This window comes from Sander lucioperca, chromosome 4 (genome assembly GCF_008315115.2).
Source record: "Sander lucioperca isolate FBNREF2018 chromosome 4, SLUC_FBN_1.2, whole genome shotgun sequence".
Lineage (NCBI taxonomy): Eukaryota > Metazoa > Chordata > Actinopteri > Perciformes > Percidae > Sander > Sander lucioperca.
The window spans coordinates 5,145,089-5,161,773 of record NC_050176.1 but is presented as its reverse complement, the minus strand read 5'-3'; the positions used below and the strand labels follow the sequence as shown (position 1 = coordinate 5,161,773).

The 16,685-nt window shown below is 43.4% G+C and overlaps 1 protein-coding gene across 28 annotated transcripts in view; it reads right to left on the bottom strand.

Moving 5' to 3' along the window:
• rims1b (regulating synaptic membrane exocytosis 1b) overlaps nt 1–16,274 on the bottom strand; it is a 92,490-nt gene extending 76,216 nt beyond the window's left edge. For 10 of the 28 annotated variants that reach the window (XM_036000697.1, XM_036000708.1, XM_036000707.1 and 7 more), the window contains exon 1: nt 15,533–16,273. In XM_036000697.1, the coding sequence (XP_035856590.1) occupies nt 15,533–15,699 (167 nt within the window). In that variant the 5' untranslated portion in view covers nt 15,700–16,273. Of the gene's footprint in view, nt 1–15,532 lie in introns of all 28 variants that reach the window. The other 18 variants (XM_036000717.1, XM_036000715.1, XM_036000720.1 and 15 more) reach the window with 4 other exon arrangements.
• Nucleotides 16,275–16,685: the final 411 nt, after the last annotated feature.

Here is a 16,685-nt window from a genome sequence, read left to right as displayed (position 1 = left end):
GGATGTGAGAAAAACATGCTCTGGTTTATTGGCATTTCTTTAAATCCAATCACAATCGTCTTGGGTGGCACTAAGCATCAGACGGATACTTTGCAACAACTCTGACCGCTTTGGATTGAAAACTCCGGAGTTGCTTTGTAGTCTGGACGGGCAGAAACGGAGACCTTTGGAAACGACAACGCACGTCAGTCGGTCTTATCGGTTAGGTAGGCTTACTGTACATACCTTTCAGTAACAGTTCCACCTCATAGACGTTCCAAGCAAATAAATCCCTGGTTCTTATGGTTTGCCATTGTTGTTCTATCTCTAAAGTTTTTTCAATTGATATATCCATGAAGACATAGAAGTGTAGATGTAGCCTAACTCCTTCACACTGTACTATCTATAACCTCCAACCTAAGCTAACCCCAAAGCTAAGCTCAAATAACCTAGCTAACTGAGCAGAAACATACAGCCATCCCCACACAAACCCCATGTGATTTCTGGATGTATTGGTTGCTAGCTAGACAGCTAAGAACACACAGCATGTGAAAAATATAAAATTTGGAGTTATCGGAAGGTGTAAATGTCCTCTTTTAGCAGAAGTAAGGCATACTCACCGCCTTCAGACCCAGCGCTAAGCTAACATGTCCTGACCAGGACCGCTGTTTTCACAGAGCACACAAGATATCCATGACAGTACGCTACTCATTACTGGATAAAAATAACCTATTGGCACTACTGTAATGTGTTACTATCTAACACTGTTAGCATGTGGCCGTGCTAGACAGTGACCATTGGGGCGTGAACCAGTTGAACTGTGGGCGTCTCCTCTCTCTAGGTCAACACCATGGGCCAGCAGGAACAGCAAGAGAGCCAGATGTCAAAATAAGTGTGCAAATGAGCACCCAATTACACTCACACACACACACACACACACACACACACACACACACACACACACACACACACAAATATAAAGAATGACACAGACAGAAAACCCACATGTACACACGTATGGGTTTGCCTTCGCCTAGGGCATTATATTTAGCCCAGCGTGTCCAAGGACTCCATTCCTCTTTCTCTCTCAAGTTCTCTTTATCTCTCCCTCTTGTGTCTCCACTCTCTTCACCAGTCATTGGTGTGGAGTTGTTAATTAGCACCGCTATGAATACATTGCCCAAGGATGGGGAGGGGAGAGGGGAAAGCTGTGTGTTTGTGTATGTGTATAGGGCAGTACTATTTCTGTCTCATCAGCTGATTCCTGGTGACGCCTTGCAGAAGACTCCTTCTCAGTCAGAAGAAACATAAGAAGTTGGAACAGAAGCAGCCTGTATGTTTCAGCCCTTGGGAAAGGGTAGCAGGAAGTATGATAAACTGTTTTTCAAAGCCTTGGGCCCTTGGATACTGTTGCTTCACCTGTAGCAAGCAATGCAAATTCACCACTCCCAATTCACAATGCGTCTTCGATTTCACACAGAAGTAAACAAAGGCAGACTTTCCATTTCGAACCGACGCCCATGGATTTGGTTGGCTATAATGCAACAGTAGATTTATGTTTTGATATTTGTATGTCCAAACAACCTATGTTTCATTTTACCATTCAAGATTTAAGAATGAGGACTAAATAATGAGCTTAAAAGTAACACTAACACATGTTGTCTGGTGTGTAAACTACAACTCTTAAACTATGATATAATAGCACCTCCACTGACATGTATTTGGAGAAATCCTAAGCTTGACAAACCTGCGGTTTCTAGTTAAGGTGTTTAAGCTGTGATTGGACCATTGCTGCTCAGGAGCAGGGTTTAGCGAACAGTCAATTGACACCAATGGTTGTAACAACACAAACTGGCTTTTTTCAGAGGTTTGGAGGTTTTTAGTTTCAGCATGCTGGATCAATAGTCCCAGCACTGCATGACAGCACAATTGAGAGTATTGAAGGAAAAAAACATCTCTGCTTCTGATGGTGCTAGAGACCGGGAAGACAACAGACATGTTGGCAAACGCTGTGAGGAGGAGGCAAGGAAAGGAGGAGTCAGGGGTGGAGGCGGAGTGATCAAAAGGGGTAAATAAAAGGGAGCAGACACATTTATGGAGGAGACACAGTGGGGTTAAAAAAAAAAGGAAACAGGAAGACAAGAAGAACAGGTGAGGAGTGGTTTACACACAATTCCAGAATTCTTCCCATCTCAGAAAGAGATGGGTAGACAAAAGGCTGTCTGCTGGGTGGAGAAGGAGGAGGAGGAGGAGGAGATGGAAGGAGAACAAGTGGAAAAGCAAAGGATGAACAAAGAGAGCCAAGACGGAAACAAGCGTGGGCCAGAGACCAGCGGAGGAGAGAAGCTGATGCATCCGGAGCCACTCTATAAATACCACTTGAGAAGAGGAGTGGATGATGGAAAGAGGATGGATACAGGATGATGGAAAGAGTAAAAGGGAGAAAGAAGAAGAGGAGAGAAAGGAAAAAGCAAAGACAGATTTGCCCAGGAACAGTTTATAAAAGCAGGAACATGAGTCATTTTTAGGAAATGAAGAATGAAGTGATGTGTCAAAAAAAATTAATTCAATCTAAACATTCCTGCTGGAGTGTGAAGGTGATGAAAAGAAGAAAAGAAGGCAGGGAAGGGAAAGAAAGAGCAACAGATGGGTGCTTAACCAAATGCAAACATCGTCTTTGTTTTCTTGTTTGCCTGCCATGATGTTATCCATGACGACTTCTACACATTTGGCTTCCTCCACTGTCAAAAGGCTATAAAATAGTACCAACGTCATAATGCTAGCAGAAATAAAGCAACCAGATGGCCAGCGTGTATCTATCTATAGGGCAGCAATTTCTCAAACAATCTGGTCAATCCTCCCTGGCTTGATAGGGTTTGATTCCCAGCTGTCATTCTTTCCAGGATCCAATGTTACAGCCACATCTGACTGCTGTAGTCACATAAACCTACTGGTTTAGTACACAGCTTCAGGGGAGCAATGTTCAATGAAGCATAATCTAAGCTGCTGTGTTCTCTATCATTTATTTTAGAGAAGGATTTAGACTTTATGGTGTCTAGAAAATAGACTTTATGAAGTTTGGGGAGAAAAGTAACCCTTCTACCACCATACCAATCCCTTTTTATATCTCCAAAACAACAACAATGTGCTGAAAAATATATGTTCCTTTGATTGTTAGATGATGGGTAAGACTTTAGTAACAAAGTGATCAATTAGCTTTTTTAGTTTCACTTAAATATTCTGTAACTTCATCTAAATCAACGATTAGCATCCACCAAAGCCAGTGTGGGAAAAATGTAACAATCGATTATGATATTTGAAGTAGCAAGCAAATGAAAGTGGGGTGGATAAGGCAAGTGTACAAATGTCTCTTTCATACATTCACAGTGAAATTGATTACAATGGGCTCTAGATATGACAATTTTGTTCAATCGGACGGTTGGTCCATGACTTTGGTCCAGAATGAAATAACTGGTTGGATTATCATTCCCTGACTTTTTGTTATGAGGTTTACTTTAGCTATTTTAGGTCAAATCAACTACTATTGAATGGATGACCATACCATTTGGTACAGTATCCATGGCTCCTTCTGGATGAATTGATCCCCTGACATCTAGCACCATAATCAGTTTCAGATTTTCCAATATTGTGGCTTAGGGACCACACACCTACTAATGACACTCCCAAAAAGCCTCAGCTGTACTTTGTGTTTAGTGCTTATTATCAAATGGGACTATGCTAACCTCAGGGGGATAGGACCTGGGTTTCCGTTCAGAATCTGGTAGTGACAGGCATTACCTGCTAAACATTTGCATGTTATAATTGTCATGGTAAGCATGTTAGCATGCTGACGTTAGCATTTGGTTCAGAACTAATCGTGGATGTCATGCGCATCACTCCATTCACATTTCCATGGAATTAAGTATGACATACAGTATTGAATATGTTCAGGCTACAATGAATTTGGATCTTGACCAATATTATCGTAAGTTTTAAGTCTTAGTAGTGAAGTTAAATCACGCAAACATTGTCAACAACCAATGCTTGTGCTCCCTACAGCACCAAACAGGAGCAGGGTTTTCCCTACCTTTATAAGGTTTGGGTTCAGCACCCAAGCCCTTTTGGGCACCACCTAAGCCGAAAGAAGGTAACTAGAAGGCTTTTCTCAGATCTAATGATGGTAGTCGGGCCCCAGTGGACTTCTTTAGCCACTTTGTGTCAGGAATTGCGAGGCTTGGACCCAAAAATGCAGAGTTGAGGCATTTATTGAACAAAAGACTTACAACTACCAGAGGTAGGCAGGCAGGCAGGCACAAACGAAGATAACCAGAAGACAAGACAGGGGAAAAACAACCAGGAAGGAGCGACGCAGGGAAAACCAGGAATGGAAGACATGGACGGAAGACAATGAACCGACACGAGACAAAGACAGCACAGAAACTACATACACAAGGTAACAAGGGTGAAACAAGGGACAGGTGACACGAGGGCTCAGGAACAGGTGAAACACATCAGGGCGGGGCAGACAATCAGGAAGGCAGGAAAACACAAGGCAGGAAGTAAAACAAGACATAACAGGGGAGAGAGAGAGAGAGAGAGAGAGAGAGAGAGAGAGAGAGAGAGAGAGAGAGAGTACTACAAAATAAAACAGGAAAAACTACAACAGAAACCCACAATCGTGACCCTTTGAGTGTTATTTATTATTTGCTCTAGCTTTTTTTTCAACGTTTCAGACGGATATGGTAATAATAATGTACGAAAATTATGTGAAATTGCATTTCTTTTATTACAAAGCGTAACATTTTCTTGAGGGATGACCCCTAAACACCTAAGTCTTCCACAACCCTAGGGAAAACACTGTAAAGAAATGTAGGTTTCTAAATTGTCGCACGACGTGCATTTGTAATGATGAGTCACTGAAGGGTCTGTGTGGTTGTACAGGTTAAATTAACTTGATTTTAAGTTCAGTATTGTTTCGAACACAATGCCACTGTTCCTGCTCCATCCCTGCACAGACTAAGTCCTTCAGCTTGGTAGCTTTAGCCTGTCTCCAGCCTATAGCGTCAGACTAAGCAGCCCCTCCCACAGCCAGTGCTTAGACGTTGATAAATCTTTTTTATTGATGTCGTGAGTGTTTTACCCGTATTTATGGAGCAGAGTGCTTTTTGGCATGGACTCCACAGTGTGTACAGTATGTGTGTATATCAGTGTGTGTCTATCACTCTATTTTTCTCCTCCTCATGTATTTTTTCTTTCTTTTCCATTCATTTCCCCCTATCTTCCTCCCATGCCTTTATTTCTTTTCCTCTCATAACTCACTCTTATCTCATATCTTCAATACTGTACATTGGATTCCACTCTGTCACAGCCAAGGAATTGATGTTCTCTTCCACGTCACTGTATTCACTTTGCGCTATCCTCTTCTTCTGTTTCTTTCTCTCTTAAATACTGAGACACACACACACACACACACACACACACACACACACACACACACACACACACACACACAGACAAACACAAACACAAACACAAAGCCTCTGACCTCACACAGCCTGCAGGTTGACGTAAACCAGGAATGTAGTTGGTGCAGTAGTTGTGGAGTAATTATGGGCGATCTCTAATCACCTCACTCTGTCCCAGTAGCTTAGGCTAGCAGCCCACTCCTCCGTTGCCCACCCCCCTCCTTCTTATTCTTCTTCTAACCCTAACCAAACCTCCACACAAAGTGAGCTCAAAATCAAATGAATTGTTGTGTTGGATTTTTGTTGATGCGCTACCTCCAATGTTGAACAGTGTTTGCTGATTCAAGTTTAGTAATTGTTTGTTTTCCTGCTTTCCTGCTGCAGTTGTTTGTGGGTTGCTAGTTTAGTCATGCACATACAACATTCAGTAGGTACTGTATGAGGTATCATTGCGATTATTTAATTTTAGTTTTACGGTTTACGGCTGTGTCAGTTCACTGTGACATCACTGGTGGGTGTGGTTACAGGTGCAGTAGAGCAGTGGTTCCCAAAGTGGGGTCTGGGGACCACCAGGGGGTCCTTAAGGGAGTAAAAAAAATAAGACTTTAACACGCTCAATTCACATTGGCATTTATGATACAGTACGTGTCCATTGTCAGCGTCATTTCCACACTTCCCATTCATTTCTATGGAAGCAGTCATGCAATGCATTGTGGTAGCGCTACAAATGAGTCGCTCCTCATTTGCATAAAGTTGAATCCAGGCAACTTAATGTGGATAATAATATATAAAGGTAATTTAGGCAGAACTCCAATTAATACTTTTTATACACACACACACACTCAACTCTTCGTGACACAACATGATTTAACATTATCTAAATAAGCATATAGAGACATTTTTGACTAGTGTTACCAGAGGGTACACATTTGAGTCCCATACAATGTTGTGTGCGGCCACCCATGATATAATCCCATCTCGTCCTCTGACCACAAACACAGACGGAGATGGAAGGAGAGAGGGAGAGAGATGTAGATAGCCTGGTCAGCCCGAGTAGAATGTTTTCTAATTAAACTTTAATGCTGGGGAGGTCTGAGAGCACTAAAGAGGCTGCTCACTGAGGCCTGCTCTGGTCTCTTACTCTCAGCACACTCACTCAGAGTCTCACCCAGCCAGACCAAACCATCTCTTCCCATCCTCTGTGAGTGATAGAAAGGCCACGGTCCTGGTTCTCTGTCACACTGTGTCCCCTATGTCTCTGCGGCTGTAGCTAATGATTAACCAAATCAGCCCAGCTGTATAAACACACAAACGCAAGGATGTTTCCCAAATTGCATAAGATAGTAAAAGGCAAACGATAGCTCAGAGGTTTAAGGACATGTGCACCTGTGTTCTTTTAGAAAGGAGGGGGGGGGGGAGCAGTTCAAGAATATGCAGGTATGTATTGTTTGATTTTTAACATATATATAGTGCATGGCCAAAAGCACGTGGACACCCAAACATTTGAAATATGTGATTGTTGAACACATTGTTGTGAGTGATCAGTCAGTTATTTAAATGGTTAGGGATCTAGTCCGTCATGCATAAAAGTAGCTACAGTGGGAGACCATCTTCCCCCCGAAAAATGCTCCCAGAGGTTTGTACAAGCAGCAATTACGGCTCTAGTAGCATCGGTTGTAATTATGACGGGAGCAAAGCAGGAAGTAAGGTGCCAAATTTCCACATTAGGAGTTGGTTTGGGGTGGTTTCACCCAGGAAAGTCCTGTCTGAAAATAAAAGTAAATGGAGAGTTTTTTTTTTAACTTAACGAACAGCGTCACGTGCGTAGCCTTCAGGAAGTGAAGTAACGTCTGAATTTAACCCAAACCACAACCGTTTTCTAAACTTAACTAAGTAGTTTTGGTGCCTAAACATAACCAAACTGTGACCATTTCACAACGTTAAAGACGTGTTTAAAATGTTCAGCGTTACGTTCAAAACTGTGACCGACGTTCTCTGGTTTAGATATGAGGACATACCGCTCCTGTGGGTCGTATTAGAGCAGGGGTCTTCAACGTTTTTTAAGCCAGGGACCCCTTAACTGAAAGAGAGACGGATCAGGGACCCCCTAAAGGCTAAATACATGCCTTTTTTGCATAGAATACTAAGCTATTAAAATATTAATTGTTGGCGTGATTTTATAAATCGTGTTTTAATGTTAAACATACGCAAAACCTCATGATTCCATCTGTGTCGACCATTTTAAAATCATAATTTCATTGCGCCAGTAACTTAGTTTGTAACATGAGCGCATACAAGACATTCAAAGTAAAAAGAAGAAAGGCGAGAAAATTTCTTTCATTCTTTATATGTTTGTGCCTCTGTACATTTGTAACAGTATCACTTAAGACACATTCTGACTTTCTGGCAGTAAATTCCAAAGAGTAACCTTTCAGAAGAGACTAGGATCATGACTGTAATTTGGACTGGTGCTCAAAAAGAGGGTGCATGTTAAAGAGTTTTAGTACTTCTGAGGGTGTTGAGATTTCAGGCTTTTAAACTGACTTTTTGACCCAGATTTAAAGCAAGAGTGCATATTACATACACACTCATTCACACACACCCACACACACACACACACACACACACACACACACACACACACACACACACACACACACACACAGGTGCACATGCTTGCTGAGGTATATCCAAAAGTGAACCAGTGAGTCCTTTTCCTTTTTTTTTCATTTGACAATGAAAGACTGAGAAGCAAATACAAGATGCAGCTTTTTGTGACATGCAGCAGAGATGACTGATGTGTAGACAAACTCGCAAGAGCGTCAAACACACACACTGAACACACACACACTTATGTGACATGAAACACAAATCATGTACACACACATAGACACCGTTAGCCCCCCCCACCCCCCCGGCTTCCATTCCTCCAGGTGTTGCAGACACACCCGACTGCTTTTGAGTTCTTTTAATTAAGAGCAAAGTGTGAATATCCAACCCAGCACACTCTGAACACACACACACACACACACATATGGAGCACATGCATTTGCACTCTCTCCAGCTGTCTGGAAAAAAGAGTGGAAGCTGACTGCAAAGCAACAGGGCAAACTGTACAGTAACAGTAGAGGCATTTTGTCTTTGCAAGAGCATTCTTTCCTCCTGCAAGCTTTCATCCACAGACCGAGAAAACAGCAACACCATCTGGGTGTGTGGTGCATTTTGTGCGCTGCCTGTCATCAGTACTGCAGTACACATGCTCTCAGACGTACTGTTTAGATGCTGTGCGTACGTGAGGGTGGGTATGCGTAGATTTTGAGTGTGTGTAAGCAGGGGCGTAGCACAAAATTCTGGGCCCTTAAGAAAGGCATTCTCTATGGGCCCCTCCCTGCATCCACAGCTATTCATTCTTGCATCTTTTTGGGGCCCTCATCACATGAGGGCCCTGGGTACTCAGTCCCATTTCCACCCCCAGTCCGACACCCCTGTGTGTCAGTATTATGTGTGTGAGGAAGAGTGCTAGTATAAGTGCATGTGTTCACCTACATAAGGTAGGAATGAACATGCTTCCTCATTTACATTAAAATACATGATCAAATGCACACACACACACACACACACACACACACACACACACACACACACACACACACACACACACACACACACACACACACACACACAAGCACAGATCTGCATTTCACACTGTAATTAGTAGAATTTAACAGTGGGCCAAAACGGAACCAGGTTAACAAGAAAAAAAAGAGGTTCAGAACATCAACAGCAGCCAGTGAACTGAATATTTAAATATTTCAGGAACTGCTTCCAAGTGAGTGCTATTTTCAGACCTGATCCATAATTCAACATTAGCATTTTTCTCACAGAAACCTTGAAACTCTTAAGTCTGCTCAAGAAAATGTTTCTCTTTATCTCAGCTGAAAGTACCAGATTGTGTTAAGTGGGAATCTTTTTGTTTGACTCTAGAGACAAAATTTGGTAACGTGACATACTGTAACGCTAACTGCTACTGTTTTCAGCCAGCCACTATGCAAACAAGTGAAATCTATCTCCGAGTTAGACGAAGGGTATCTGTTTAAACAGGATAGAACGATTCATAGAAAATACACAAAAGTCAGTAATGTTGTCATAGGACCAATGCTTGGAGGACACAATAGGCAGTTGGAGACTAGTAAAAGCATATCTGCTACAACAGTAAGAAGCATTAGACAAGATATTGAGGGAAATGTTGATTTAATAGGGTTGATGAGAGCAGTGATAATGAATTAAAATAGTAAAGTTGAGGGCCTTAAAAATGAAAAACTGTGCTATAGGACACTAAGGCCTCTTTCACACTGGCTGCGTGGCGTGAGCGTGTCAGCTGCGTGGCGTGTCCATTTTTATTTCGGCTCCCATGTTAACAGGTTAGAGCTTCTCCTGGATATGGCGATACAACTATCTGAACTCTTGGGGCCTCCGCTCTAACTAGCTTGGTTTGAGGGCGTGCCACACTAGCAGCTAGGCGAGCATTATTACGTGTTACAAAGTGATTCAAAGTGATTCAAAGTGATGCAAAGTGACGCAAAATGGCGTACATCGAAGTAAAGGTTGAACAACAACAGAGCTGTTTGGAGCAGTTTGTGAACAGTGTTTTCTGTTGGAGATGGTAAGTCCCTTTGGGGTAGACTTTAGACTTTTTCACTTTGTAAACCTATAACGTACACAGAAAGATATATAACACAATAAAGGAAAGGGGAAAAGCTAAAAAGCATAATATGAGCACTTTAAAGCCTACTGTTGAACTTGGCTACTAAACTAAAATGTACCTGTTGGTGGACAGTAGCAGCCTTATCAGACAGCAGGCAGGGAGGGGGGGCTACGCTGCCCTTTATATGCACCCTGTAGCCTGCCGGCATGGGGAGCCCTGGTAGAGAGATTAGCAGTGTGTGTGTGTGTGTGTGTGTGTGTGTGTGTGTGTGTGTGTGTGTGTGTGTGTGTGTGTGTGTGTGTGTGTAGGACCCCTTCCTGTCTCCCCCTTTTCTCTCTCTCTCTCTCTCTCTCTCTCTCTCTCTCTCTCTCTCTCTCCACCGCTCTAATCCTTAAAACCTCTAAATCCTCCCTTCTCTCCCTCCTTCTGTGCCCTAGGTTCTAATTTCTTCTTCTGTCCATCTGGTGTGAAGGAACAAACTCCAGCCAATCGGCACCTCGTATTGAGCGACAGACCCGAAAAGGTTTTAAAGCATGTTACTAACAATAATACTAAAGCCAGATGTGAGTTCCCAGTAAATTCAACCAATGGTACTACTAATAGTGTTTACTTGTACTTTAGCTCTGCCTTAACATCAACACAAGTGGGCGCCTCCATTAACCCGCCACTCCAACCCTTAAGGCTCCGTGTTGTGCGTCCACGACTCCACCCCCGTCTGAAATGTCTACAACCTCTCTGCTGAGAGCATCAATATTTTACACATTTATTTCTATATTTACATTTTGGAAGCCTCCAAAGCTCCCAGGGGGTGGATGGGAAGTTGGGAGTGTTGGGTTTCCGGATTTTTTAACATCATAGCATCGGAGAGGTTGCTCACTGCTGCGTTCAGCATTTGGCTCTCTCTCCCTACAGCATGACAGCTCCCCTCCACTAACATCCTCTGGATTAGGAAGTCAATGGAGGTTTAGCAAGTCAAAGGAGGGAGTCTGTGAAGTATATAGTGTATTAGACGTGGACAGCGGTGGAAGAAGTATTCAGATACTTTGATACTTTACTTAAGTAAAAGTGCTAATACCACACTGTAAAAAATACTCTGCTACAATAAAAGTCCTGCATTGAAAATGTTACTTAAGTAAAAGTATGTAAGTATCATCAAGAAAATGTACTTAAAGTATTAAAAGTCAAAGTACTCAATGCAGAAAAACACTTACATTTTAGAAACAGTTCTGTCAATTAAATCAGTGTTTAATCTGCTAATTATTTCAGCTGGACTTGTGGGCTGTTATATTGTTGGGTAGTTTAATTTATAATAAAACATCCTATTTTATAAACTACATGGGTTTTCTGTGCAAAAATCTAAATTTGTAAAGTAACTAGTAACTAAAGCTGTCAGATTAATGTAGTGGAGCAGGCACGTGCACACATAGACATCAAAGGGGGCTTGAGCAACTGACCTTTTTCTTCCTCGAGAGAAAGAACCCTTTTTCTGGGGAGCTTTTCTTTTTTTTTTTTTATAAATGAATAGATAGATAGATATATATTCTTGTTTGCGCACAGCTTTCCAGTCAAATAAATGTATTTATTGAATAAAAAAAATCAAAATTTAGTTCCGATTAAAATTGAATTGGTAAGGAAGTCAGAGTTGTGTTAATATATGTTACGTTTTGTTTAGATAAATAATTATCAGAGGTGCCCTTTTTTTAGCCCCTGCCCCCAAAATGTCTGTGCACGTCGCTGTCGTGGAGTAAAAACTACAATGTTTCTCTCTGAAATGTAGTGGAGTAGAAGTAGAAAGCGGCATGAAAAGAAAAGACTCAAGTAAAGTGCAAGTACCTCAAAGTTGTACTTAAGTACAGTTCTTGAGTAAATGCACTTAGTTACATTCCACCACTGGACATGGACAAAGTGTCGGTTAGCGCTGTGGATCACAGCCTGACCTAGCACATTATTAGCCCAGAACCAGGTGTTCTGGCACAGATCGGGGCGCCTGAGTTCCTCTCATGCTGGAGGTTAAACTCATGACAAATAAAGTCCTGTATCAGTATAACCTTATCACTGCCAGCTGCTCAGGTCTCAGGCAACGCTGCAACCTGATTGGACAGTGCTGTCCAGGGGAATAGTCTCAGTACGTAAGGTACAGAATGTTCTTTTGGAGGTGACTTTTCACTGCTAGGGGAAAGCATTGTTGGCTGTTATTTACTGTAGGCCCACTCCTCCAATAAAGATGAATTTGTTGTAGAAGTTTCACCGGCCCTGTTTCTTGACCTGCTTTTAAAACCCGTCCGGAGTGATTTGATCATGAGTGGACGGCTGGAACAATTGAAAAAAAATATGGCAGTTTAAGAGTTGTTATTCCTTGTAAGTCAACTAACAACAACCTGTATTAATGTGTCAATCTAATCCATGTTTGTTGCCATTTTTTCTGACGCTAATTTTTAGGAATGTAGCTAGTAGGACGTTCTTAATGTAATCCCACTCTAATTAATGGACTGTTTCTCCAACCGGCAACAATAGCCGACACCGAGCACAACCCCAGGCCTATTAGAATTGCTGGCCAATTCTAGTTGTGACTAATGGTTAAAAACTCTGGAAGAAAAGACGGTGGAATCTTCGCAGAGAACATTTACTTTGACAATAATATTTGATGGCTCTGTGACCAAATGAAGCCTGTTAGCGTGGTTTCACTTTTTATATGAAGTTCTCCGTGTATAATTTAAGGAATTAAGGTGATCTGTCCAAGGTCTTTTACCACCCATCAATGCCAGTATCTTTTTGTTCACGATTTTGGCATCAAAATGGTTCTCACTACTACACATAAGTATTTTTAATGCCATACAGCAAAGATCTTTAACAGGGGGTCCGGGGCCCCTAGGGGGTCCTCAGAGTTACAAATTGTTGTTTGATAATTTTTCAAATAGTTGATCAAAAGAAATGTCTCAAAATATACATTAACATGAATCCAACATATTATAAGCAAAGATAAACCAGCCTATTTGTATAGGTAAGCTAGCCACTAAGGTAGCAATCCAGATATAGTTAAGTATTCACTGTATATGTATATAAATGTATATGAATATGTCAAAAATGATTTTAATAACTTGCACCATAAAAAGCCTAATCGTGTGTAAAGGCCACCCTGCACACTATAGTAGGCTGGCTTTTTTTATTTTGAACTCAATTTTACAATATAAGTAGGGGGTACCTGCTCTGTCTCTCTTTCAGCTAAGGGATCCTTGGCCTAAAAAAAAACGTTGAAGACACCTGCCATACAGCATTATAAGTACTTAAGAATTTGTTCTGGTGGCAAACTGTTCCACAACATTCATTTTGCTCATACACTAATATTTCGTAAATCACAGCAGAGCTTGTTTCTTCTCCAAAACACAGAAAAATAAGTAGGCTATACAATCCATTAACCATAGTCCATAACTATCTACTCTCCAGTGCTATCATGCATGCTAATGCTGCAGAGCATACTCTTAAACCACTGGATGCCATTTACCACAGCGCCATTAGATGCCATCAGTCAAGATACTGTATATGATGGGGCGCCCTGGTAGCTTACCTGCGTGTGTGTGTGTGTGTGTGTGTGTGTGTGTGTGTGTATGTGTGTGAGATGCTGATCCTGGCTTTGCAGAGGTGTGACAACACATTCTCTCTACACACTGTTGTAAACATTAAAGACTGCAACTCACAACTGCTCCCTAAACATTATTTGCATGTTTCTCTAAGATCCCATTTTTCGTTTTATCCAAAGCGTGCTGGAACCATGAAATGGTTTAGCCAGATGATGAAGCCATTATTGACTGAACCTGAGCCTGTGCCTCATGGAACATTAAATTCATCACTTCCTCTCCCCATGCGGCTCTCACCCAGCTTCCTTTTTAGGCTGCAGTCAGGAAATGAAAACAGCCATTAGAATGGAAGCAAGGAGCCAGAGTGCTATGGGATGCTGCACGCCTGCTACGGCAACATCCTACATAATGAAGCCAGAGACAGGGCCGTCACATGTTTCAGTGCAGGTGTGGGTCGGCTCGGGAGGTTCCAATTGCCATTGCTTGTGGTGGAAACCCCTGAGGCATCAAACTGCAATGTAACCAAGCCTTTGTATGAGGCAGCTGTAGCACACCCAGCCCCTCATGACGGAACACTGTAATGTCTGTCTAACAGACAGTAAGTTTAAAGCGACCTATAGCTCTCTCTTCTCATTTTCCCATAATGCTCCTTTAGTGGCTTACAGTTATAGCCTATAGCATCCTTCTGAAATGTATCACTGCTTTTTTTCTTCTTCTTCCTATTCCTACACAGCTCAGGTTCTTAGTATTTGACGATGGATCGCCATTTGGTCTAGTATACACAGGGTTTTCAAAGGTGCTACTGTACAATATATCCGGTCTCTTTTCTCATCTAGCTATATCGTGTCTGGTTCCGGGCTGCTAAGATTCCCAACCACACCCCATCGTCTTCTCTCCGCCGAGGGGGAGCACAAATTATCGAACACACACCGCCTCACCACCGTCCGTCTGTCCGGCTTAAAAAAACGGTCTGTGTCGCTCCAGGCCCAATGAGCTATAATGTCATTGTTGTTCCTATTATTGTCAAAACGATCTCTCTCTCTGACATCACACACACACACACACACACACACACACACACACACACACACACATACAAATAGACGCGCATAAACACACACACATTCACTCCGCGGCTGCAAAAATCTACACTAATAAAGCCACTCCAGCCTGCATGCGTGCGTAAAAGGGAAATCAGAGCGGTGTTGGATGTGTAAAATGAGGGATGGGGTGCAGCTGTCCCCATTGATGAAAACAAGTGGGTGAAGGATGGAAAATGCTATGATTCATCTTCTCTTCCCCCCTCCCCTCCTACACATACTCACACCCACACACACACACACACACACACACACACACACACACACACACACATACACACACAGCAGCAGCACTGTCACACCCCATCCTCACGGTCCTATCTGCACCTGTAACACGTTTGACCCTGTTTCGGGTCATCTCCATTGACTGTGACTATATTGTTTAATGTACTGATTGATTCCAGCAGCAGCTTCCGGCTGTATCTCTGCTGCTGACTTCTTTTACAAACCCACCCTGAGCTCTTCCTGCTCTGCTGTGCCTTTATGTTGCTGGACATGGGAGCACCCAACTACATCGACAAGTGCATCGGCTACTGGTTCCTGGGTGTGATGATGGTATGGGTGTGTGTGGTGTTGCCCACCACGATGGTAACACTGGGCTGTTGGTAATGGACAGCTCGGTGTTCGACTGACATCTTTCTAACGGGGGCTTTGCTATGCGTTATAACTTCCACAGAAAAGGAGAAGAAGAAAAAAGGTTGCCCTTACTTTAGCATGGCTTGTTCTTTATCCTCTTCCTCCTTTTGCCGAGCCATCACTGCCATGATGATCTTCCTCTCCTCCTCGGTGAGATGGCTAAGGTCCGGCAGATCCGGCATGGATGGCGGCGCGGTGGGTGGGCGAGGGCCACCCTGGGGCCCCACCGAGGCGGACATCTTTTCCACCACCACCACCACCACCTCCTCCCCACCACCTCCTCCTTCTCCTCCTCGGCGAGTCGTTTCGGCTGACAGGTTTTCCCGGAGCGTTTCCGAGCCACGCCTCACGCCATGGTCCGCGGGCGGAGCGGCAGCGGCAGCTCTGGTGAATAGTGCAAGCCGCTCATGGTTGCAGGCACCCTCGGTTGTGCTTTTGTCTGTCCTCTCTGGGTGTTTTTCTCGCACCACGCTCTCGTCGTCGTTCCCCCCCACCCCCCGCCGGCCCGCCTCTGCCCTCCACCGCCTGGATTCACGGGGAGCCCATGTCCGTTTTCTTCACGCCGGGAGTTGAGTCGAGCTGAGGGGGGGACCTGGATCACTCAGCTGGTCTGTCTGTGGTGCCGTCGTCGGACTGGAGCTGGATGTTAGGGCGGTATAGGCGGAGTCCGTGTTGCCTCTGCCTCTCGCTCTCTCTCTCTCTCTCTCTCTCTCTCTCTCTCTCTCTCTCTCTCTCTCTCAGTCAATGGGATGCAACCCTCCTTTCCCGTTTTTTGCGGAGGTTCGCTTACTCATGTGAGAATGGGATCCTCACCATCATCACAAGATCAGCCTTTGCTGTGGCTGCACACACACACACACACACACACACACACACACACACACACACACACACACACACACACACACACACACACAAAAAGTCTCGAAGACTCACCAGGGGTGGCGTTTAACAGCCATGGCCAACCCTTATTGCCGATTCTCGCGATAATAAGTATTTTGTCAATTCAAATACATCACACAGGCTATTAGAGCGTGTTTATTTTCAACCACGTGTAGCCCACGTTGCAGCGGTTGAAGTTGTCTGTAGCCGTTCGTCCATTCAGCACCATGGACAGCAACTCGACTGAACACACAGATCTTTCCCTCTCTCTCTCTCTCGTTTCTTTGAAAGATTACTGTCCGGCTTTTCATTAAAGGGATAGCTCGAAGACAGGAAAGGGCAG